Genomic DNA, 25,978 nt, shown 5'->3' with positions numbered 1-25,978 from the left:
GGAAATGTGTTAATGTGTGGCGATCTAAATGCCAGAACCGGAAATGAACCAGACTTTGTCAACACACAGGGAGACAAATATATCACAAACACCAGCCACTCTCTGCCCTCATACCAGCTAAGAAACAATTATGACAAATCAACAAACAAAATTGGGAGAAGCCTTCTAGAGCTCTGTCGGTCACTGGGCCTGTATATAGTGAACGGTCGCATACGAGGAGACTCTTTTGGTTGTTACACCTTTAATTCTTTCTTGGGCAACAGTACTGTAGATTACTTCATCACAGACATTGACCCAGTGCATCTCAGAGCATTCACAGTCAGTCCTCAAACCCCTCTGTCAGACCACTGTAACATTACACTCTATTTAAGACCAACTCATAGCAACGAATCACACACACAGCCCTCTCATTTACTGAAGCTGCAACCACCCTACAAGTGGACAAATAACAGCACAGAAAATTATCAGAATGCATTAGAAAGTCAAACAATCAAATTACTATTAGACAAATTTATAATGAACACATATCCACAAAATAAAGTAGGCATAAATCTGGCACTAAAGGACATTACAGATATATTCCACCAATCAGCATCCATGAGCAATTTGAAAAAATCATTAAAAAGAAAACCAAAAAACACCAATGAGAAGTGGTTTGACGAAGAGTGTAAAAGAATTAGAATGACAGTACGAAATCTTTCAAATCAAAAACACAGAGATCCTGACAATGAAGAACTCCGTCTTCAGTATCACGAAGCCCTTAGACTGTACAAACAAACTCTAAGAGTAAAAAAGGAAGAGCATACAGAACAATTATTTCAAGCAATGGAGGAATCAATAAATACCAATAACTTTTGGAACAACTGGAACACTCTCTATAGAGCACAAAAAGAAGAATTGGCCATTCAAAACGGGAACATATGGAGGACACACTTTGAAAATCTGTACAAAACAACTGAAACAAATCCTGCTCGAAATGAATTAAAAACCAAATTAGAAATCCTGAAAGAAAAGATTAAAGACAATCAGAACCCCCTGGACTTTCCAATCACAGTAAATGAGCTTACCGATAGAATACATGTGCTAAAACCCAACAAGGCATGTGGCATCGACGGAATATTAAACGAAATGATAAAATACACCAACGACCAATTCAAAACTGCAATAATCAAATTATTCAACCTTGTTTTGAGAGTAGGATTTTTCCCCGACACCTGGAACCAAGGCCTAATTACACCAATCTTTAAACAAGGAGACAAATATGAGCCAAACAATTACAGAGGCATATGTGTCAATAGCAACCTGGGGAAAATATTCTGTTCGATTATTAATATGAGATTGCAAAACTTTCTCAAAACCCACAAAATCCTGGACAAAAGTCAAATTGGATTTCTGCCCAAACACAGAACATCGGACCACATCTACACCCTCCATACTATCATTGATCGACATGTATACCAAAATAAATCCAAAATCTTTGCTTGCTTTATTGACTTTGAGAAGGCTTTCGACTCGATCTGGCATGAAGGACTCTTCCTAAAACTACTGGAGAATGGGATTGGAGGGAAAACATTTGATTTGATAAGCTCCATGTATAAAAACAATACATGTGCTGTAAAAATAGGAAATAAACTAACAGAATTTTTCTCCCAACAACGAGGAGTCAGACAAGGTTGCCCATTGAGCCCCACTCTATTTAACAATTATATCAACGAATTAGCCAAAGCCTTAAATAATTAGAGTGCCCCCGGCCCAACCCTGACGCAATCAGAAGTTAAATGTCTCCTCTTTGCAGATGATTTAGTGATTCTGTCAAAAACTAAAGAGGGACTACAGCAGCTCCTCGACGTGGTACAGACATTCAGTCAAACGTGGGCTCTCAAAATTAACCTCGCAAAAACTAAAATAATGATTTTTCAAAACAGATCCAGATGTAGAGAAAATAAATACATCTTTCGAGCAGGAAACCAAGTCCTCCAACACACCCATGAATACACCTATCTGGGACTAAAACTGAGTTCTACAGGGAACTTTAATCTGGCTGTGAATGAACTGAAGGCAAAAGCACTGAGAGTCTTCTACATGATTAAAAACACTATTCGACATGAAATTCCAATTCAAACCTGGCTAAAAATCCTAAAATCAATAATTGAACCAATTGCTCTGTATGGCAGCGAGATATGGGGACCTCTAAAAACCCAAGATTTTTCAAAATGGGAAAAAGAAGAAATTGAAACTCTGCATACACAAATTTGTAAAAATATCCTAAAAGTAAACAGATCAACGCCAAACAACTCGTGCAGAGCTGAATTAGGACAATACCCCTTATTGATCAGTATCCAAAAGAGAGCGGTGAAGTTCTACCAGCACCTGAAGCGCAGCGAGCCGAGCTCATACCAGGCTGAAGCCCTGCGGTGTCAGGAGCAGAACCTGCAGAGGAGCGCTCTCTCACAGCTGATGCTCAAACTACAGCCAGACCAGCACAGCACAATCCGGCCAAACCAAATTATCCAGTTACAAAAACAGAATTACATCACCTACTGGAAACATGCTACTAAATCACAGAAGAAGTTGGAGCTGTACTTAGACCTGAAGAAAGATTATAAACCAGCAGAGTACCTGAGCTGTGTAAAAGATCCCAAATTAAGAAAAACACTTACAAAATACAGACTGAGCGATCACTGTCTGGCTGTAGAGAGAGGACGACACAGACAGAGATGGCAGCCGAGAGAGCAGAGAGTGTGTTCACTGTGCTCTCAGAGAGAGCTGGAGACAGAGGAACACTTCTTACTACACTGTGATTACTATCAGAACATAAGAGCTGCATATTTCCACAAATTCCAACAAATTAAACCAAATTTTATGACATTACCAAATACAGAAAAATTAAATCACATTTTAGGGGAAAATTCCAAAATGATCACAACAGCAGCAAGATATGTATCAGCCTGTCACAAACTAAGACTGTCAGCCAGTGGACAAAACTGAAGCAAGAGAATTTCTTACATGTACTGTATTTATTTTATTTATTTATTTATTTATTTATTTTTGTTATTTGTTGTTGTCTTTTACTTGTTTCTCGTTTGAAGAAAAAAAAAGGAGAAAGTATACATATACTTAATTATTTTACGAATCTGTTTTTGTTTTATGTATTATATAATTGTTTATTCCTTATTCATGTAATGTACAATGCTTTGGCAATACTGTGCAAGTCATGCCAATAAAGCTCATTTGAATTTGAAAATTGAATTTGAATTTGAATTTGAATTTGAATTTGAGAGAGAGAGAGAGAGAGAGAGAGAGAGAGAGCTGGACGCGTAAATCAAGAGGTCTCTTTAAATACTCAATGTGCTCGCAACTAAACCTGGATGTGGGTGTAGCCTGTTTCGTGACGTCAATAGTCGGCAAGGCGTGACTAAGCAATTCCAACCGCTTCAAGGGAAACAAATGGGTATTTCAAACATTTTTGATTCATAATATGTTCCGCGTCCGTGTATACATATATGTAACGGTTGATATCTCATATTAAATGTAAAGTATTTAACAGCGCGTAAAAGTGGCCCGCGGCTGATCTGAGATTGATTGGTTTTGTCTGCAGAAATCATGGCGCCCTGACATCTTCGGCAGAGTTTTGTTATCCAGTACTGAAGTATGCAAAAATGTGTTAGCCGGTGGTCCTTTACAGCGAGTTTTCTTCAGATTTAATGATATTGACCACTGTTTTCATTCGAGCTATTAGGTAAGTGTCAAATATATGTTTTTTTTGTGCGTGTGTGTTCGGTTAATGGCGGCCCGGTTCGCTGGCTGCTGGGCTCGTGTGTTTCTGCCGCGCGTGATCGCTTTAGCTCATAACACAATATTTCATAATGTGTCAACATATTTTTTGCTTAACTTCTGAAAATGTTTGATTCTGTTGAATTTCTCGTTGGTTTTCATGTAACTCAACAGTAAGTAAATTTAAAACACTGAAAGCCGACTGTACTCTTTAAACTTAAGATAGACTTGAATTTAACATGCGCTTAACTAAATCACTTAAACTAAAATAAACATGACATAATCTGAAACATAATGTTAATTTACTTTTAAACTAAACAGTCTAAATGTGTTCTTTGTCCAAGACACAGTTTCGCTTAAACTGAGACTCAACTTCAACTTCAACTAAACCACTGATGCAGATACATTAGTGGTTTAGTTCAAGTGCAAGTTTAGTCTCAACCGAACTTGAGTTTCAAGTAAACCAATGGAATAAACGGACACTTAAAGTACAGTTAGGCTAAGGTAATGCTTTCAAACTAAACCTAGCCGTTCAACTAATTTAACCGACTGAGCCTAAAATATGTAAGGGAAACATTTTAAACCAAAGAACTAGAACTAAATGGCATTTTAATTCTCATTCTGATCTAAATGGTTTCTGTATGTCTCACTGATTGTGTAATTTACTTGACGTGTGTTTGTTTTTTGAAATTCCTCCTTACAGGAAGTGATTCGTTAAAAGTTCGTTTAAGATTGCCAGGCCTCTTAATTTTGTCCTTTTATTTATCCAGACGTATTTCAACTCTGTCCGTCAGAATGAGTGATCCGGCTGTAAAGAGGGTAGTGAGTGATATAATTCGCTCTCCAGAAGACAAGCGGGAGTATCGAGGACTTGAGTTTACAAATGGACTGAAAGCAGTTCTTGTCAGTGACCCCACCACTGACAAATCATCAGCCGCGCTGGATGTCCACATAGGTAAATGCAAAGAGTTTGCTTTATTGTTTGATCCTTTTGGCATGTATCTCTCTACTTACTGCTTTCTGATCCCTTCTATTTTAATGCAGGCTATTTATTACTAACTTGAAGGACATCCTCATTATTGGCCATCAATAACTAGGTTTTAAAGGAATTGATTGGATGGCCTCTGTCTGTCTCTCTGTAGCTTCACAAAAAGCAACTTTTAATAGTCCAGACCTTGGCGGCTGCCCTTGTCCTGTTTTTTTGTGAAACTCAAAGCCCATGAGGGATTTGAATAATTTTGTTTCTGAACAGACCACTCTGTACAAGTCATTGAAGGCCTATTGTGTCACGTTGAATCTTTTCAGCCCTTTAAGAAAAAAATACTTTACTTTTAAAAAATTAATTTGAATAACAGCTGGAGCACCGCCCAGTGTGTCAGCACAGACTTATGGGGTGCTTAACTAACAACCCAAACAGTTGAGAAAGAGGGAGTTGAAGAAAAAAAAAAGGCCAATGAATGAAATGTTGAAATCATCTAAGTAGACGTGGATTAGGTATAAAAAATATCTTTGCGTTTCGTTAATGCTCACTTATTACACTTTAAAAGAGTCTTTTGATAAGAAGACAAGAATCACATTTGAATTCATGAGTTTTTTTTTTTTCTATTCTAAGGATTTGTTCATGCTGAACACTATTCCAAATAGTTTTCAAATTTAAAAAGGATCAAAGAACTGGCTCAACAAACTGATTCAGTCATTTAAACCGTGACACAATGCTATTAATGAAACACAAAAATAATTTGTTTATATCATTCATTATTTAAAATAAAACAATGTTTCACAGAGGATTTGTGTACATTTATTCTGCTTGTGTAGCTTTTAATTTTTTTTTTTTTTTTTTTAAATACATTAACTTTCAGCAGTAGAGTTTGATTCGAAATACTGATTCTAATGAAAATTGTCCTATTGCATTTACATTTAATCACATGGCAGTTGCTTTTATCCAAAGCGATTTACAAATTAGGAGAACAATAGAAGCAATCAGAAGAACAAGTAACTTGGTTTTGTAAGCATTTCCTTTAGGATCACTAGAAGGATACAAACAGCTGAATTTGATCAAGTTTGGAGCTGAATTCTGCAGGAAAGTGGGCCTTGAGGGCTAGAGTTGAGAACCCTTGCTCCAAAGACTTGGAGAGCCATCTGACTGACTAATATATCATGGTAGAGCAGGTTGCTTAAGTGTTCTCTAATGCCTTTAGTGCTGTAGCAAACCTTTATACAGACCTTTGTTTAACTAAGGATTTAAGCATGATGATCTTGAATATGCCTGAACCTGTCGTCATCCAGTGAAGTCAGCTCGATTTACAAGTTTGTCAAGCTCCCATTTTGTGTCAGAGTGCAAGCTGTCAGTGTTTTCTTGCGCTGCTTAATCTCCTGCTTTTCTCCTCTTACAATCCTGCAGGTTCTTTGTCAGATCCAGAGAACATTTCAGGTCTGGCCCACTTCTGTGAGCACATGCTGTTTCTAGGAACCGAGAAGTACCCCAAAGAGAACGAGTACAGCCAGTTTTTGAGCGAGCATGCCGGCAGCTCCAATGCCTTCACCAGTGGAGAGCACACCAATTACTACTTTGATGTATCCCATGAGCATCTGCAAGGGGCTTTGGACAGGTAAATGAATCCATAAAAAAAGAGCAAGTGGTGAATTATTAAAGAGCCATCTGGAATGCAGGTGTGTTTTAGAAGCTGAAGAGCGACTGTTTGAACTTATGAAAAGGTGATCAGGGTTTAGACCTTCAGGTGTCACGATGCTTTTCGGTGTGGAGTTACGTGTCCAAGAGGAATCAGGTTGCTGGGATATAGAGAGAAGAGTTTCCCTCAGAGCCCATCTGCTTCTGTGACCCAGAGCACCACCTGCTCATTGAAACATTTGAATGATTCATGATTAATCTCCAAAAACCGGGTCATGACTCAGAATTTTGAAACATATCAGACTAGACACTTTAGAAAGCACTTCATGAGTGTTTGACAGGTAGGAATGTGTAGGATGCAATTTGAGGGTGTTGAAAAAGCTGAGGCAATCAGACATCAGCGACCACTGGAAATCAATTGGACATGCAGCAAATTGGATTTCTTAAAGCACATCTGTATCCGCCTCGCTAAAATTCTCATTGGTCCGCAGATGTACATGTAAATGTGTTGTGTAGCAAAACTTAATATTCCTAACAGTGGTTTGCAATACGGAATGTCACTTTTGCAAACTGCATTGCATGTTTTGCAATGCATAATTTTTTTTTAAGTCATTGGATTCATTTGAGCTTTGATGCATCTTAATCTCTAGTTTGTAGGCATGTTTAAGATTGTCATTTGTCTTTTTTAATGTCAGATTATAGTGGGATTATGGCAACTCCTAAAGTCTATTCCATGTTTTAGGTATTTTGTCCCTTGTATATTTATAGTAAACAGTGCAGACCACCATGTTACTTGAAGCAGTGTTACACTCATTGTGTACATTTAATTTGCATGGCAGTTGCTCTTCCTGTCTGTTTGCATATTTTTAATTTCAGATTTTATTTATGCAAATGAGTTTTAACAGTAACAAGTAGTGTTCTGCAGCTGTAGGCTGACATTGTTTAAACAAGCTTTATTTAAACAGTGCATTAAATGGTGTTTGACTGACATTGTCTCCTAGATTTGCCCAGTTCTTTCTCTGTCCACTCTTTGACGAGAGCTGTAAGGACCGAGAAGTGAACGCAGTGGATTCAGAACATGAGAAGAATCTCATGAATGACGCATGGCGGCTGTTTCAGTTGGAGAAAGCCACTGGGAACCCCAAACATCCTTTTAGCAAGTTTGGCACTGGTATGGAAATGCTTCACGCCTGATTTAATCTCTTTCATGTAGATACTTTCCCATTGTCTCTGTTTGTAGACCTGAGATCTTTTGAAACGTGCATTTTTCCCATTATGGTGTGCCATAAATGTTATCTATACTTTATTCTCAGTGAAGGACAGTACAAAGCTAGAGGATAATGTCTTGATCAATTTAGTCAAATCTTCTTTGAGAAGATTTATCTCTGCCCATAATAGCCAGATGGTGGCGGCCTTGAGTTATATAAGGCTTGCTTCACTTAAAAAAAAAAAAAAAAAAAAAAAAAGGTTTGTCTGTCTTTTACCCTCATGTTAACCAGAACCATTTAGAGAAAAACAGATTTGCATTAAAAAAATAAAATGCAATCCGATATATGTATAAATTAAAGGTTTTCCTTTTTTTTTTTTTTTTGCAACAAAAGTTAACCTTGTCAACTGATATTTGCATGACAGAATGTCATTTTTTTTTCCAAATGTTTCTTCAGTTTAATTCTGTAAGGCCTTATTTGAACTCTGATTTTAAAGCTGTCTTCAGAAACTGTCAAGTTCCCATTGACTGTCCTTTATGTTCTTATCAGTGCTGGTTGTTCTCCAATAATTTTTGTGATTTGTCTCTTTTTGTTAAGGCAATAAGTTAACCCTCGAGACAAGGCCATCTCAACAGGGCGTTGATGTCCGTGAGGAGTTGCTCAAGTTTCACTCCACCTACTATTCCTCCAATGTTATGGGATTGTGTGTGCTGGGCAGAGGTCAGTCATCGGTCACATAAACCAACCTTAAATTGATTTCTGAAGTTTTACACATGCTAGTGGATGAAGAACATTACAACTTTTCAATCTGCAAGTTTTTCCTGTTCATTCTAAAGTAATGTAGAAATCTGCAACAAAGAGGCTCAGGTATTCATACTTAAATGTAGCTAACAGTAAATTCAATGACCTGTGTGGCCCATTCAAGGCACGGAAGATTTCTCAGGTTTCTAATGCAGAATCTTTTATAAAATATGCCTTGTTATTTGTCATTGTTGAATGATACATCTTTTTTAGTACGTGTTCTGAAGGTTGTAGAGATTAAGGTTTCTGTTTGAGTTTAACACTGGTATATTATTATTATTATTCTTTTTTAGAGTCGCTAGATGATTTGACATCTATGGTGGTAAAGCTTTTTGGAGAGGTCGAGAACAAGAATGTCCCTGTCCCAGAATTCCCTTCACACCCTTTCCAGGAAGAACACCTGAGGGTAAGATCTAAACCCCAGTCATGCATCTTGCACCCTACACGCTAAACCTGGTCCCTGCTAGAGACATCTTACAGAAATGCATCAGAACTGAACTTTTGGTATTATACACTACTGTCAGTAAAATGTAATGTTTTCAAAGAGTGTTTTCTGTTCAGCAAATGTGCATTTATTGAATTAAAAAAAGAAAGCAGTTAAACTAATATTGTAAAATATAATAATTGAAACAACTTTTTTCTATTTATAAAAAAAAAAAAAAAAAAAAAATGTATGCATTTAGCAGACGCTTTTGTCCAAAGCGACTTACAGTGCATTCAAGCTATCAATTTTTACCTATCATGTATTTTAAGATTTTTAAATGGTAATTATTTCTGTGATGGCAAAGCTGAATTTTCATCATCATCATTGTTACAGAATCCTTCCGAAATCATTCTAATATGATGATTTAGCACTCAAGAAGCATTTATTGCTATCATTGTTGAAAACATTTAACATTTTTCAGGATTATTTGTTGAATAGAACGTCCAGAAGAACAGCAGTTATAATGTAATGGATTATAAATGTTTTTCCTGTCATTGTGATCTATTTAATGCATTTTTGTCAAATTAAAGTATTAGTTTCTTAATGAACAAAACAGTAGTGTAAAGCAGTTAATGGCAACTGAGTTTGTAAATGGCTAATTCTACGGCATTAAACTCAAGTATACAGCACATGATTTCCTTTTCTTTTAAGCAATGTTCTCTGCTACTGTGTTTTCTTGTCTGATTCAGTTGCCAATTTTGTTGTTTATTTGTTTCCCCCCACAGCAATTTTATAAAGTCGTGCCAATCAAGGACATTAGAAACTTGTATGTGACCTTCCCTATCCCAGACCTGCAGAAATACTACAAATCAAATCCTGGTCATTATCTGGGCCATCTGATTGGACATGAGGGTCCAGGGAGTCTTCTGTCTGAGCTCAAAGCTAAAGGTGAGAGAGTTTGTCAGGAAAGGTAGCTTTTTCATTGAGTGGCCATAAGATAAAATGTGCAAAAAATGAAAGATAATTTGAGACTAAGACTTAAAGGGAAAATGTAAGGATCCATATACTTCAGATCTCAACCGTGCATTGTGTCCATGGATTTATGGATGCATTTTGTGTCTTCTCAGGATGGGTAAACACGCTAGTTGGAGGCCAGAAAGAAGGAGCAAAAGGATTCATGTCCTTCATTATTAATGTGGACTTGACAGAAGAGGGGCTGTGTAAGGACCTGGAGTGTTTTTGTGTGTTTTGGTGCTGGCCAGTATGTTTTTGATGGCTTGAGCTGTATTTCCTGTATCTCCAGTGCATGTCGAGGATATCATCTTCCACATGTTCCAGTATATTCAGAAGCTGCGGACAGAGGGCCCTCAAGAGTGGGTCTTTCAGGAGTGTAAGGTATGTTCAAGTTGAATCCTGCAATGCAGAAATTGTGGAAAGATTTATAAATTCTGTGTAACCCAGAATGTCATGCTACAGACAATGGGACTTGGTGGTTAGGACATCACTGATTTGTCTACGTTTTGTTTTTGTAGGATTTGAACACTGTGGCTTTCAGATTTAAGGATAAGGAACGTCCTCGTGGATACACATCTAAAGTGGCTGGACTACTGCATGTAGGTGTCTCTCATGAAAGACTTTAAAAGGTTGTCACCATGGTTACAGTTACTTGTGTCATCAGGATGCTGCTCAGTGTTTTGTCAGGAGATCAAAACCAGTATTTCATTTTAATTATTTTGTGTTCGTCTGCTGCATAAAACAGCTTGCTGTATTCGGTCTACTTCAAAAATAGTGTTTAGTATGCATTATTATACCAATTGATCAGTGTTGTGTAACTTGGTTTAAGAATTAAAAAAAAATGCAGTATGTTTCTACACTAAAGATGTGCACTTTTGGTGGTTTAAAATAATCAGTCTAGAATTGTTAATCACTGTGTATATTGTATCAGGCTAATTTTTTTCACTTTAGCAAGGTAAGGTTGATTGTATGATGCAGTAAAATACATTTAGTACACTATACTTTAACACTGAAAAGCTTTCGAGGGCTATGAAAAGATCAGGTAATCTTTGAGAGCAAAATCTATAATTTTTCTGAATATAATGCCCGTTTCTCTGTGTGTCAGTACTATCCACTGGAGGAAGTCTTGGCTGCTGAATACTTGCTGGAGGAGTTCAGGCCAGACTTGATCGAGATGGTGCTTGATAAACTGAGACCAGAGAATGTCAGGTGAGCACACACAAGGTGGTCTTTCACTTTTGTAACATGCACATAAATGCATCGATTTAAGAGTGCGCATGGGATGCAAGTTGGTATTTGTATCGCAGTGCATATTGATGAAAATGTTGTTGTGGCTCGATCTGAAAGATATTTAGTTTCACCTCAGGATGAGATCAGTTTTAACACAGACGTATAGCCATTGGTCGCTCTCTTCAAAGACCTTCTAGAGGAGCTTCATATTTGAACCCGTGCAAAGCAAATTTCAGCTTCTTTAATATATTGCTGCTCAGGGCCAAACTGGGCTCAGATTACTTATTCCTTTTTATCTGTTTTTGATATTGTCGTTTTTTTTTTTACTGGATCTTCTTGCTGTGTTTGAAAGAATTCCACTTCAGATTCTCACCAATGTGATGGAGGCTTTCAAATTCAATTTCCTTTCCAGCTTAAAAGAGCGTTTGTCTCTGTTTGAACTGCATCTCAACCCCATACCATTGCTACTCTTGTGTTGTTTTTGGGACAGAAGAACTTGCAGGGTTGCTGTATTTCATTTTGTCTTTAGTATTTCCAAACTGTTCAGATCTCTGCCTTTAGATCTGGTGATTTAGTGCTTGTCAGACCTCTTCTTGTGTGATTGGCTACAACACTGACCTTGCTAAAAGCTCTGCAACACTAGATGATCAAAGTCTCACATAGCCAGACTTCAGGCTATCTTTGAAAATCTAATCTTGCCTTTTCTGACCAAGAACTGCCAACTTGGACAGCTAGAGACCATCTGTACCATATTTAAAATGACCAAGCACAGTTATTGTGACATTTAGCAGTGGGTTTATCAGAATTTGAAATGTTATTTTGACGTTGTTTTTCACAAATGTTGCCAAATCCACCAAGTAGTTCTTCCTCAGAAGTGTGCACTGAAACCCAGTACCTTGTAAACAAGACTTCCACTTTTTCCAGTAGAACTGAATAAAAATCTGTGCTCTCAGTGCTGGACATTTTGTAGCACCAATTAAATTAAAGCTTGCCAAATTGAGAAAGCACTTAATGTTTTTGTGTGCACTAAACATCATGCAGTGGGTGAATGGTCTGAACTGCTGTATCCTGCCGGTAACCTTGTGTGATTTAGACTACTTCTGGAAAGAGTGTTCAGGTTTTTAGATCGAACCTATTCTGGGCTCTTATGAAGTTGATTGATGCTGGGAGTCCAGAATAGAACGTCATTGTTCCAAATGTTCTCTATTGATCAGGACAGTCTAAAATGTCCAGAAATGTTGCATTGATCTAAAGCCCTGCACAGTAGATTGAGAAGCTATGGAAGACTTGAACCTTTGATCGATGTAATGACCTTAATTCCCAATCTGTTTACTGTGGCAGAGATCTGATAAAAGCAAAATTGCTAGGCTTATTTTCCCCAAGGGAGTTGTGAGAAATGGACTGTGTCATGCTGTGTCTGGTGTAATGATCTTACAGTTCTTTTTGGCTTCACTTTTATTTCTTTTAGGGTCGCTGTTGTCTCTAAATCATTTGAAGGGCAGACAGACCGGACTGAGGAGTGGTACGGCACGCAGTACAAACAGGAAGATATTACTGATGATGCTATTAAGGTAAGAAACATTTTGTTTTGATCTTGTTTGTTCTTTCCTGTTCAAAGTATGCAGACAAACCTTATCTTTATTTTCATTCAGAATTTAGACTAGTGTTAAATTGTCTAGACCGGAAGCAAAAAGGGTGTAGGGAGGATCCATGTTTTATGTGAGCATTGTATATTTGGTAAAGGGAACAGTCTTGTGCTGAGCTGTGAAATAAGCAAGTCAGTCTGATGATTTTTGTAAAAATGTTATAAACCCTACTCTAGCAGATTCATTTTAATGTTGGTTTGCTCAAAAAAAAAAAAAAAAAAGATATATATATATATATATATGTATTTAAATATATATGTATTTAAATATTTAATATTTTATTTAAAAAAAATTCCTTTTTTTTGTTTCAGAAGTGGCAAAATGCTGACCTCAATGGAAAGTTCAAACTGCCAATGAAGAATGAATTCATCCCAACAAACTTTGAGATTTATCCTCTAGAAAAGGATTCCCCGTCTGTCCCCGCTCTGATAAAGGTGTGCTGTGCTTAAAACAATGTTGTATCATTTGTAATGGGACTAATTTTACATGAATTGATGAATGTCTTTCAGACATTGGCTTTTCTTTTTTTCTGAATCTTTCTTTTCTTTTTAGGACACCGCAATGAGCAAAGTTTGGTTCAAACAAGATGACAAATTTTTCCTACCCAAGGCTTGTTTAAACTTTGAGTTTTTCAGGTATGTTCAGCATAAAAACTGTACATAGTAGAGATGTCTGTTTGTTTATTCATGTTATGCATAACGGGTGCTCCGATCAGGATTTATGAGACAGATCACAGAAAGCTGAATCTGCCGATACGATCACCGCTACTGATATTTTTTTTTTTTTTTTTTTAGTAGTAATACTCAAATCAGGATTTTTTTTACATTTATTCAGGGCCTGAATTTTCATTTTTGAAAATGGGGGGATTTCCCTATTATAGGTAACTCTTGTGAGTGGGTATTATTTTTTTTATTTGAGGGGTGGAGGGGAGTGGGGTTAGAGATTTTTCAGAAATCTATATTTCTCACCTAAATGTTCGATCATGAAGTGCATTTTTGTTTTTACACTCATGCAATTGTTGCACAATAGCTTACACACAGCACAACACAGTTGCTCAAGCCAGTGACATTTAAACTACTTTTCTTACATTATCACAAACATTCTAAATTAAAGGGGTCATTTGATGAAAAGAAAATTATTTTATACATTACCAAACAAATTAGTTTCGTTTTCACAATGAAACGCAGCTTCTCCACAACATGGCTTCGGCATCAACAGTGAGAATAAAAGTTATACCTGTCTTTGTGTGAACATTTGGTTGGCGTTATTCAAATCTTCCCACATCGTGACATAGACGTGGGGGTGTGTTTTAACGAGCCGTTTTAGGTAGGCGTGGTTGACTTAACTTTTATAAAGAGAATGAGACTTTAGTCTTTGCAACTTTACAGATCATCTTTATGCACCAAGAGCTTGTAACACTCCAAAGAGAAAGTAAAAAATTTAAATCGCATCATATGACCCCTTTAAAACTTACCACTGACAGAAACACTCAGCTCTACTGCCCTTTTTTGCATTTAAATCTTTATTACAAAAAATTCTGCAGTTCTTAAACTTTTTTTCTACCTCCATGAGTGCCATCTATTATTTAGAGCACTAAAAGGGCTCTTTTCCTTTTAAACCTAGCCAACAAGCCATATTGGAATTATATATGCATTTATCATGTAATTACTACATTTTCATATGTACAACAAACAATGCGCTGTCACTTTAATTCAGCACATGCAGTGAACTCCATCTCTGCACTGCTGCAGATGCACCACTCATGGAAAGCACTGCCGGACCACAACTGTGTGCAAAGCTTTAAAATCTGTTAACACGAGCATGGAAAAAAAAAAATGTGAGAATGTGATGATGCAACACTGCCTTGAGTGTGCAAGTGATAATTTCTCACCTTTAGTGCAGACGCGATGTGATTTGAATCGGAGCACACCTATTGCATAATATTAATAATTAAAAGTAAGATTTTTTTATATGAGATTTTTAATTTGCTAAATATATTTCACAGATATAATAAAAAATTAAATTTGGTTTGATTTAAATGAGATGATCTGGACTTGTTTTGACAGGTGTCATGAGATTCACCCGAAAAATATTTTACTAGTTTATAGGTTTTACTGATACTTTATTTTTTTCCATCCAACAGTGAAGTGTCAGACTGTTTTTCTTTAGACCAACTAACCTCATTTTAAAGTTATACAATTATTTTGCACCCTGTTAACCTGTTAACTGTTTAACTACTCCAAACCATTAAGAAACTGCAATTACATTTTTCAGAGATCGACCCTTTACACTAAAGTCACAAGTGAAAGGGTTTATCACCTGCGTTTTTTCCACAGCCCGTTTGCGTATGTGGACCCGTTGCATTGTAACATGGCGTATTTGTACCTTGAGCTGCTCAAGGATTCCCTGAACGAGTATGCATATGCAGCCGAGCTAGCTGGCCTCAACTATGACCTTCAAAATACCGTCTATGGGATGTATGTAAGTATCCTAATATTCCCCCATGCCACTGTTTGCCAACATGCTCCTCCTGTGAGGACAACAGTCCAACTTCACACACAAACAAATGACTACCAGTGGTTGCTGTCCTTGTGGTTGTAAACCCAAATCTTTGTTTGTGGCCGTTACTTCACTAAAAACTCTTTTAGTGTTGTCTTTCCCAGATGTAGAAGTAGACTAGCTTTAGATTGTCGCCGGAGCTGAGGCTGCATATTCATACTCTGTCTGTGGTCCCTCTCAACTCGTTTCCTTTTGTCTTGTCATGACCCTTCTATAGAAATATCACTCCATTTGTTCTTTTTTCCCCTTTTCTTTTTTCCACATCCTGCTAGTCGCTACCTATATGCAGACCCACTGCACTGCAACATGACTTACCTGTTTCTCAGGTTGTTGAAGGATGATTTGAGAGAGTATACATATGCAGCCCGCCTGGCAGGGTTGGTCTATGGCATAGCCTCAGGAATGAATGCCATCCTTGTAAGTATGGTAATTGGCCCCTCCCCGTTTGAAATGGGTGGGGCTGTGGGTGAAGGGCGGAGCTTGAGGCTTATGAGTGTGCAGGGTAACTTGTCTGTTAAAATCTGCTGCTTTCTACAGAGTATGGCGATGTTATACTTTCAAAATATCTGTCTGATCAGTCTGCTAGAATATTTTTAAACTTTTAAAGTTTATTGTATTTTGTGTTGGGTTTAGGTGATTTTAAAGATACACGCCCAAAAGAACATGCTTGTCAAGCACAAAATGACAAAACAACTTCAAGTCAGTCCATATGACTTGTGGTTCTATATTTCAATTCTCTTGTATTTGCATATATTAAAATCGGACCCGTGTCTAGACAAACCATGTTTAAATGCAAGTAGTAACATCAGATGTCCATGTTTTTGACCAATCATCAGAGTTTAAACTCGGTGACCCTTACTTGTGTCCACACAAATCTTATGCTGAAGGTCAAAGTAGAAAATAAAATAGTGACACATTTTTAAATCCACTTGCCACATCTTTTGGGCTGTATCTTAAAGCAGTGGTTAATGTTGGCATGTTTGGCTTCTTCAAAGGAAAGTTTTTACTGTAAAGTTTGTGCCTGTTTTCAGTCTAATCCACTAACTCTGCACTTTACGACTTAGTTTTTGGTTAGTCTCTTAAAGTGTAACTGTTTTTTTTTTTTTTTTTTTAGTTTTCTGAATGTTATGTTTAAATATGTAAATTAAGTATTATCTAGTAATATGCATGAATTGGTATACATTACCAGAACAGAAATCTGAACATCAGATAAAGCCAGGTTCAAGTGCAAAGGTAAAAGGCTTCAGAATATAGATGGGTGCAAGAGAAAACCTTTTTTTTTCTTGAAGACCTTTTAAAGGTAAATGGCCAGAATTTACTAGTACATGGACTATCTTTCCTTAATGGGTACTTTAAAGTAGTTTCCCCCATCACAGGATGGGATCAGCCAAGATGGATGTTAATAGAAGGTGTAAACAGGCTGACTGATTTTGGGAGGACGTGGCAAAGCTGGGCTGCTTGTAACCTGCTGCGTGATTCACTTACTCCACACTGCATGCACACACACATTCATCATAATCTAAATGCACTGCAATGATGGTTGTCCGAAGATGAAACCTTTTAAAGTATAACTTTAAATGTTGTTTTTAGTCTGTTCTGCAGTAACTCAATGCATCTGTGCTGAATCTGTGTATGTTTGTCTTCCATTCTAACAAATTTCAAAGACCATGAATAAGGGAAGTCAGTGCTTGAGCTGATTTTGTTCTTATCACTCATTCTCAAAATTATTCAATGTATCTTTGTTATGTCAGCTGTCAGTCAAGGGTTATAATGACAAACAACACATCCTGCTGAAGAAGATCATGGAGAAAATGGCCACGTTTGAGATCGATGAGAAGCGCTTTGATATCATTAAGGAAGCGGTGAGACACAAACACTCTTTAAGATACTTTTTCAGTAACAGATGACAATTATTAGCACAAATCTATACTTGCAGGGTTCTCTGAAGATTTCCACAGTAGTTCACTTGTAATTTATTTTGGTTAATTTGTGTTTTCAGCTCCTCGTAACACATTTCACCATTTTCTTACATCTAAACCTAAATTAAAGTATTTAGAGAAAACCGAAAGAAAATGTATAAACCCTCATAACACTCCGTTAAAAGTTGTTGCACACAAGGCAGTTATACTCCGGTTTGTTATAAACATTTAAATCTATCAAGAAAGTTCTTAAAGCCACCGTTTATTCAAACATGCATTGTTAACATCGCTAACAGATTAAATAAAAATAAAATCTCAAATACAATGCATGTATTTGGCAAAATACTTTTTTTCAAGTTACTTTTTCCAATGGGCTTTGGACATCAAATAGCTTTCCTTAGGGTAAATACAAGCTTTATTTCTGCAGTTGATATGCTAAATGGTTGGTGAAATTGATGCATCATTAGCAGAAATATCTTAATAATATAGTAATTTATACTGTGTCCATGAGAAAATGTGCTCTGTAACTATGTGATCTAAATGAAACTTGTGTGTTTTTCAGTACATGAGGTCTCTGAATAACTTCCGTGCGGAGCAGCCTCACCAGCACGCCATGTATTACCTGCGTCTGCTCATGACTGAGGTGGCCTGGACCAAAGACGAGCTCCGAGACGCTTTGGATGGTGCGATGCTCTTGTATTGTTCTGTGAAAGCGAGCGCAGTGGGCTCCTGCATGTGTGTTCATGCTGTGTCTGTGTTTTTCAGATGTGACGTTACCTCGTCTGAAGGCGTTCATACCGCAGCTGTTATCACGGTTACACATTGAAGCCCTGTTGCATGGCAACATCACCAAACAGGTTTGTATGAAAATAATTTTTTTTGAAGACATACAGAAGAGGCAGGTCTGTCTTCAGACAGGTTGAAACTGTGCATTTTAAAATAAATTAACTGTACAGTTTTTTGCTGTACTATGCTTGATGAATCTGAGTTTCATTCTTCTTTTGTAAGTTTGTATTTCATTGAATTAGCTCACAAGTTGACATAACATAGCATTAGATTTTATACGAGCAGTGCAGTCTGTCTAACTGTCTGTTGTCTCCAGTCTGCTCTGGGCATGATGCAAATGTTGGAGGACACTCTCATTGAGCACGCTCACACTAAACCCCTCCTGCCGAGTCAGCTCATTCGCTACAGGGAAGTGCAGGTACCTGACGGTAAGCGCTTTGCACCACAAACACCTATGCAACATCCGGAGCTTTTCTCCAACTTTGAGCTCTGTATCCACACATACGATATTACACCACTGTTCAAAAGTTTGATTTTGGTAATAATTGTTGTTGCTGAAAAAGTGTTCAGCATATTTTTGCAGCAAGGCTGCTTTTTTTTTTTTTTTTTTTTTAGAAAAAATACAGTAAAAATATTATATAAAAATAATATATTATAATTGAAAATTAAAATTTTTCTATTAGAATAGATTTTAACATTTAATTTTGTGATGCAAAGCTGAATTTTCAGCATCATTACTCAGTGTCACATGATCACATGATGATTTTTGTAAAAAAAAAACAAAAAAAAAAAAAACATATTACATAAATTAATAGAAAAAACAGGATTTGAAATTAAATCTTTCATGACACGTCAATTTTGATCAATTTAATACATCCCTAATCGTAAAACTACTGCCTTTACAAATTTTCTTTTAATATACAGGTTCTAATAAAGTAATAATGAAAGATTCTTCAGAATTTGTACAGTCTAAAACAAAATCTAAACTTAAACTTTGTGACCATTTTTTTTGTTTATATTCTGTGGCATCAAGAAAAATACTTTGTTTTACATTTTATATTCATGTTATGTGTTTTTCTTTTAATACACTTTGCAGTATGTTAATCCATCAAACTTTATAGGAATGAAGAAAATTAGATGGTATTAAGACTGTTGTTAAACTTGAATCTGTGGTGTATAATCTGAGGCCTATGATTTTTGTGTGTGTTTGTCATGGTTCTTGTGTTTAAGTCCAGTTCTCTGTGGTTATCAGGTGGCTGGTATGTTTACCAGCAGAGAAATGAGGTTCATAATAACTGTGGAATCGAGATTTACTATCAGACGGACATGCAGAACACGCATGAGAACATGCTGCTGGAGCTCTTCTGTCAAATCATCTCTGAGCCATGCTTCAACACGCTACGCACCAAAGAACAGCTGGGTAACACAATCACTCAGGAGAAATGCTCGCAGTTGTCTGTGGAAATACAAATTTCTCTCTTTTTGTCTATCAATGCGACGATTAGAGCAAGTATTTCTGTTCAGACTTTCACTACCACTGCTCTTAAGAACATTTATTTCTCTGTCTGTATAACCAGGTTACATTGTGTTCAGCGGCCCCCGCAGGGCCAATGGAGTGCAGGGACTGCGTTTCATCATCCAGTCTGAAAAAGCTCCTCACTACCTGGAGTCTCGGGTGGAGGCCTTCCTCAAGACGATGGAGAAGAGTGTGGAGGAGATGGGAGAGGAAGCGTTTCAGAAACACATCCAGGCACTGGCTATTCGGCGGCTTGACAAACCCAAGAAGCTGGCAGCTGAATGCTCCAAGTACTGGGGAGAAATCATCTCCCAACAGTACAACTTCGACAGGGGTGAGAGTCACCGATCAGATTTTGAATTGAACTCATGTTAGCATCAAGTATCTCAAGTTTTGAAACCACTGACTTTGATTTTCTTTGTCTGATCTAGATAACATTGAAGTGGCTTACCTGAAGACACTGACAAAGGAACACATTATGCAGTTTTACAGGGTTGGTAATGATCTGAATTAGGGATGTCAAATTTCGATTATTTCCATGATCGATCGTCGTTTAAATTAACGATCAATTAATCGATTAATCGTTAACCATAATACTGCAAAATGCGTCTATTGCAGGCACGCAGTCAGCGGTATGACAGGATGTGCAAAAGCCACACACACACACAAAACGCGAATTCTCACTTGAATTAAAGAGGTTTTAGTCTGAATAAAATGCTAGTAGCAGGATTATAAAATGAATAGATGCGATTATGATCATTTGATAAAATGAAGAGAGCGCGCCATACTTTTGAGATCATTTTACTTTATTGACAGTTTCCAATCCCGCACGGAGAACGCTGAACGCGCCTCTTTAAATGGTTTTGTGGTTCTCGCTGTTGTATTTTAAAGCACAATTGCAATGTTTTCAACTGACATTATTGTATTTAAAATAAAATTATCCGAAATGTGGAGCGCGTGTGACTGCGCTGCACATTAAGTGAACTACATCGGCGATGCTGCACCAAAACACTGTTGCTCACATTAATTTGATCCTGCTGGATTCTGTCCTAGAAAATGTCAGAAATCCGGCATACAGCGCATTAGATCGTGACAGTGCATGCGTGCACACGAGGATGAGCGAGCGCGGCTTTGGCTAGATTTATTTGGAGGTTATTGCTCATGTCTCATTCGGCACAAATCGAAATGTTTCCATATTCGCAATGTATTTGAATGTTAAACTATTATTTATAATGTAAACTAGGCTTGTACTTAACACGCATTCGCATATAGACGGAAAAGATGATCCTCTTCATATGAGCAAAAACGTCCTTGGCATAACAGCAGAGTGGACCGGTATACTACGGTCTATTTAAACTGACCAGTGTAACCTTTTAATGTTTAGTTGACTATTTTATTTTGATAATGAACAGACTGCGATGTAAGTTTGAATCGCTAGAATATACGTGTGCAGCAGGCTCCAGGGTGATCGAAACAGCTGAGACATTAAAAAAAATATATATTTTCCGCAAAAGTGTTTACTTTCATTTGTGCACACTCACAATAAAAACAGAAGATTTGTGATCCTGTAAAATAAAGCAAACAAACAGAATGCGTTGTCATCCTTTTTTTTTTTTTTTTTTTGTGAACTTATGGAGCGCCCACACTTCTGTTTTAAATCCGTTAATCTTAATTATTTAAGTCGGATATATTTCGCATAGCCTATTTAAAAATAAAAATAAAAAAAAAACATGAAAACAAATTGTTATTTTTATGTTGGGCCTATTACTTAGTAGGCTATACATTTTCCTTAAAACATCCCATTTTGTCCCAGGGCTTAGAACCTGTGCCCTAGTCAGGTCCATGCAGAAACTTGTGAATGATGCTCGGCGTCACCGTTTAGTGACAGCAGTGAATGCTCCAGGAATGTGTCGGTCACAGCGCCTATTAATCGCTGTTTTGAATCCAGCAATTATTTATTTAGAAATTATAAGATCTGATTATGACAAGTGTGGTATAAAAGCTTTGTTTATTAGAGGAATAATAGGTTAACTGGAAAATGTTAGATCGCGACCATGCTTTTGGACCCCATAGTCTTCATTTACGCGGCTTTGTTCTGGTTTGCCGGTTGGTCACGAATTTCCACAAATTCAGTAGCTATATTTAGGCATTGTTTCTTTTCCTAAATAGGTTTATTTTATTATCTTTCGCTTTTAATAACTGTTTTCGCATCTCTTACTGTGGTAAACATGGGAAGGGAAATTAAAGATTTCATGAATTAAGAATTCGTTCGATTTATTAATTTGTTCCCTTATTTCACTTAAATCATGGGTTATTTAGGGAACAAAATTAATGAAACATGGACAATTGCCACATTAATAATTCGTAGGAATGAATTAACAAGTTGTAGGAATGAATAGACTACCTGTCCTGTCACTGTGTCCCGCAGCCCTGCAAAGCGCACGATATAAAACAGTTATCTGATGAAATGATTAGTAACTACATTTCTATTGCATTTAATGTTGAAGAACTTTTATATGGTTTCTATTTTAATGTACTTTAAAGTTTAAATCACATTAAAAGCTTAATTTGTACATTGTGAATGAATGATGATGCTTTTATATATCGTCACCGTCACTCACAGCCGCTCGCACGTGTTGAGTGCGCATGAGCCGCACGCAGCCCAACATTGAATGGGTTAACCGACCATCGACAGCCTTAATCGATTGCATCTCTTATCGACAATTAATCGATCATCGATTAATCGTTGACATCCCTAATCTGAATGCGTCATCACACACTGTAACAGATGCGGTTTCTTGCAGTATAATCATAACTAGATTTGCATATCCTGAAAAAAAGGAGTACATGCTTGCAGCAAAATAAATTAAGTAATGACATTTCCATGATGGATTGGAGTCTGCACACATTGTCTTTGCCTTGTAAAAGCAGATGCATGATAAATAGACCAATCACAATTCAGTATGCAAATGCATGCAAAAATGACCAATCTCAACGGCATTTTTGCAAATATTTCGGCGAGCCCATTGCTGTCAGTTACATTCTTTAATATTCTGTCAGGTTGGAGGGAGATTTTGGTCACACTTTATTTTAAGGTTCTATACTTGCTGTTAACAAACCAGTAATTATGAATTTTATTTGCCTCAAACTCTTAATTTGCTGTTTATTAATAGTTAATGAGTAGTTAAGTTTAGGTATTGGGTAGGATTAGGGATGTAGAATATTGTCATCATGCAGAATATGTGCTTTTTAATTGCTGATAAACAGCCAATATGTTAATAAAAGAAGCATGCTGCTAGTAAGCAACTATTTAATAGTGGGAATTCGTCCCTGTTCTAAAATGTTACTGAGATTATTACTTCTATTAAAATATGTATTAAATATTTTATATTCTAAACGTTTTTGTAAAACAGAGCACATTGAGTCTGTGTATAAATATTTTTTGAGTGCTTAGTTTAAACTGGCTTTCAATGCAAAGCAGACCATTCAAACACTAATAATAATGTTGGGCATCATGTCTGTTCTCTCCAGGACTTGTTGGCCATTGATGCCCCCAGAAGACACAAAGTGTCTGTGCATGTGATGTCTAGAGAGATGGACTCCTGTGAGTACTGACACCAATAAGGTTGAAACATTCTGATTTACTGACTGAAGCAGCAGGGCACATTCATTCATTTTTACCATGTGTTTCCTGCAGGTCCACTGGTTGGGGAGTTTCCTGCTCAAAACGATGTCAATCTGCCTCCTGCCCCTTCACTTCCTCAGGTACTGCATTGATGTTTATGTGTTAAGCATTTTTGCCAATATAAATAATTCAAGAAAACTGTCCAAATGTCAGATGACCGTACTCCACAGTTCAAAAGTTTGGGTCCAGTGGGATTTTTAATACTAAATAAATTCTATAATCTTAATTTTTATTTTTTTTCCAAAAATGAGACTTTGATAAAGTTTGAGCTGAATTGATGCTGAAAATACAGTTTTGCAATCACTGGAATACATTTGACAAAATATAAAAAAAAAAAGTGATGATTAAATTGTAATTTCACAATATTTTTGTTTTACTGTAATTGTTTTTTACTGTTATGAACCTTATATGCCCCCTAACTTTCAAAGAATATGCTCATTGTGGTGATTTTCCATGGCCAAGCACTACTTGCATTTTCTTAAAAAAATAAATAAATACGACAATAAATCACTCATTGTGTTGCTTTGTGTTGTGTGTTTCAGCCATCATTGGTTCAGGATATGACCGAATTCAAAAGGAGTCTGCCGCTGTTCCCTCTCACCAAACCTCACATCAATTTCATGGCTGCCAAACTGTGACCAGCATCATGGGATTGTCAGAAACACCCAAATATGGAGCCAGTAACACCATGTTGTGTGTGTGTGTGTGTGTGTGTTTGCGTGTGTGTAAGCAGGCCACGAAGGAGCCGCTTGCAACATTTTTAGTTGTGCTCTGCGTCAGACATGCACACCTGACACCTGATATCTCATAGATACATAGAAAACATAGAAAGTTTGTTTCACATTGCTTCTGTCAGGAAATTTGTATCCCTGTATAATATAGGAATCACTCGCTGGCCACAATGACACTTTCTCATTGTTGGGTTTCATTTCAAAATGCGGTTTCGTTTCATTTACACCACTGTTAAGCAAAACCACGAGAAACCGTTTGGAGAGGCTGTTGTGTAATTTATCAAGATAAGTCTCTCTTGAAATGAAATAACTGGCCTTAAGATCATTTTAATCCGTGATCAGGTTTTCACCTTTTTTAAAGTTTAATTTAATCGATTTGCTTTGAGTTGTTTTTAGTTTCTGTGCATGTTGGCAGAGTTTTATCTTTAAGGATGGTGTTGTAAATGCAAGGTGGTTTTCTTGATGGACTTTGATTTTATTTGCGGTTGAAGAAATATCATAATAAACAATTTTAATATCCTTTTCATTTGCTTATTTAAGTTACTTTGTCCTTAAACGATTCCTAGTATACCTGAAACCCTGTTCCTCTGACCTAAACTCGGTGTCATAATAGAAATACAAATTCCACTCAATGAAACATGAATTATGTAAAACCTCACGTAAGACACTTGATTTGAGTTTTAAGTTTTACAAAATTAAATGAAACCGTTTATACACCACTGCTTTTTGAAACGATTTAACACGAATGATGTAGATTTTGTTTTTCAGGATGCTTAATTTGATCAAATTCGCCCATATACTGATATCCACATGCAACATGACAACATTTCAGGAGTTGTTGTGAGAAACCAACCTTGAAATCCCCTTTAACTGGGTTTGTTTTACTTCTAATGTCTTGACTTGTGATTTGTGCACTCCTCAAGCAATAATGTGACATACAGGACCTATGACTAGTGTCTGAAATGCTATACTAGGCGTTTTTCTTGACATGTTTTGAGCTTGGATCCGAGAAACTAATTAGATGAGAACTAGACTTGGTCTGTGTTCAGAAAACCCTCCTGTGATGTGTTTGAAGGCTGTTATTTCCCAGCGCTGATGCAGGAACATCCCGTCAGTGTGTAATCCATGTGTGTCCATCTCAGGTGTGTGTTAGTCTGGTTTCAAGCCAAGTCTTCAACATCACTTGTGTTTCTAGTGCTGTGATTTTATTCTGGACTTACTCAGGCATATCAAATCGACTGTATGCTGCATTTTTTAGAAACTCAACGACCATCCTACCGCGTCCAATAAAATAAATGAATACTGTTTCATGCTCAGCAAAACAAACTGATATCAGACTCTTCGATGAGTTTGGTTGCATCACTAGGATGGATATACTCAGGCATCTCTCTGCATTGGTTTTAGTGGTCTGTATTTTTGTTTTTAAATTTATAGGAATAGTTCACAGAGTATCCATACATTTTTAATGGAAATTAAATTGAACTTCTAGATGACTTTAAATTCCAAAGATGCATTTTGCATGCAGTCGGAGCATTTGTTGCGCCCCAAATCCCTTTAGCTGTTCTAGAATCAGCTCGAAGTTCTGTAGGTCAGTGATTGCCGTCTCCTGTAACCTGATGTCATGTGTTTAGCTCATACTGTAAGCAACATATTAGAGTAAAGAAATCTAGAAGAGCAGGGTTTAATGAGAGTTACTTTGCATGAACGAGCATAAGATGTTACATTGTCCAAATCCAAGAAATGTATGTACCAAACCGCAGTTGTGAGGTGGAAACTGTTCTATGGTTGAGATCTCTCGTGTTTATTAGGTGGTTTTGAAGTACATCTGGGGAATGTGTATCTGTGGGAGAGCTTTCTGTGATTCTGATAATTAAACAATGGTATGAACTCATTTGTGTTGTGGTTTTTCTCTCTTTGGTCTGCACTTAACATTTTTCTTTGAAGATTGAACCTTAAACATTTAATTTTGGATTTTTTTTTTTTAGAAAAAGGGATATTCTGCCTTAAATATAACTAGGGTTAACCATAACCACACACTTTGCTCAGCTTCTGTTAT

At 36.9% G+C, this 25,978-nt stretch overlaps 1 protein-coding gene across 2 annotated transcripts; it reads left to right on the top strand.

Moving 5' to 3' along the window:
• The first annotated feature begins 3,314 nt into the window (after positions 1–3,314).
• On the top strand, positions 3,315–25,813 carry ide (insulin-degrading enzyme). Of its 2 annotated transcripts, XM_052572633.1 has the most exons (26): positions 3,315–3,451; positions 3,599–3,739; positions 4,545–4,729; positions 6,176–6,383; positions 7,405–7,574; positions 8,209–8,331; positions 8,706–8,818; positions 9,622–9,784; positions 9,964–10,056; positions 10,140–10,231; positions 10,369–10,449; positions 10,956–11,059; positions 12,549–12,651; positions 13,038–13,160; positions 13,279–13,361; positions 15,063–15,207; positions 17,037–17,147; positions 17,767–17,887; positions 17,970–18,061; positions 18,307–18,418; positions 19,243–19,410; positions 19,568–19,840; positions 19,938–19,999; positions 23,038–23,110; positions 23,204–23,271; positions 23,734–25,813. In XM_052572633.1, exons 2-26 carry the CDS (start codon positions 3,705–3,707, stop codon positions 23,827–23,829), a joined length of 2,997 nt encoding a protein of 998 aa, XP_052428593.1. In that variant the 5' UTR covers positions 3,315–3,451; positions 3,599–3,704; the 3' UTR covers positions 23,830–25,813. The 2 variants fall into 2 exon arrangements, with proteins under 2 accessions (XP_052428593.1, XP_052428592.1); XM_052572632.1 differs by lacking the exons at positions 3,315–3,451; positions 15,063–15,207 and adding an exon at positions 15,558–15,702 and having other exon boundaries at positions 3,481–3,739.
• The last annotated feature ends 165 nt before the right edge of the window (positions 25,814–25,978 follow it).

Source organism: Carassius gibelio, chromosome B13, assembly GCF_023724105.1.
Source record: "Carassius gibelio isolate Cgi1373 ecotype wild population from Czech Republic chromosome B13, carGib1.2-hapl.c, whole genome shotgun sequence".
In the NCBI taxonomy this organism is placed as follows: Eukaryota; Metazoa; Chordata; class Actinopteri; order Cypriniformes; family Cyprinidae; genus Carassius; species Carassius gibelio.
Note: the sequence above shows the minus strand (reverse complement) of the source record. Positions and strands in the feature narration are given on the sequence as shown.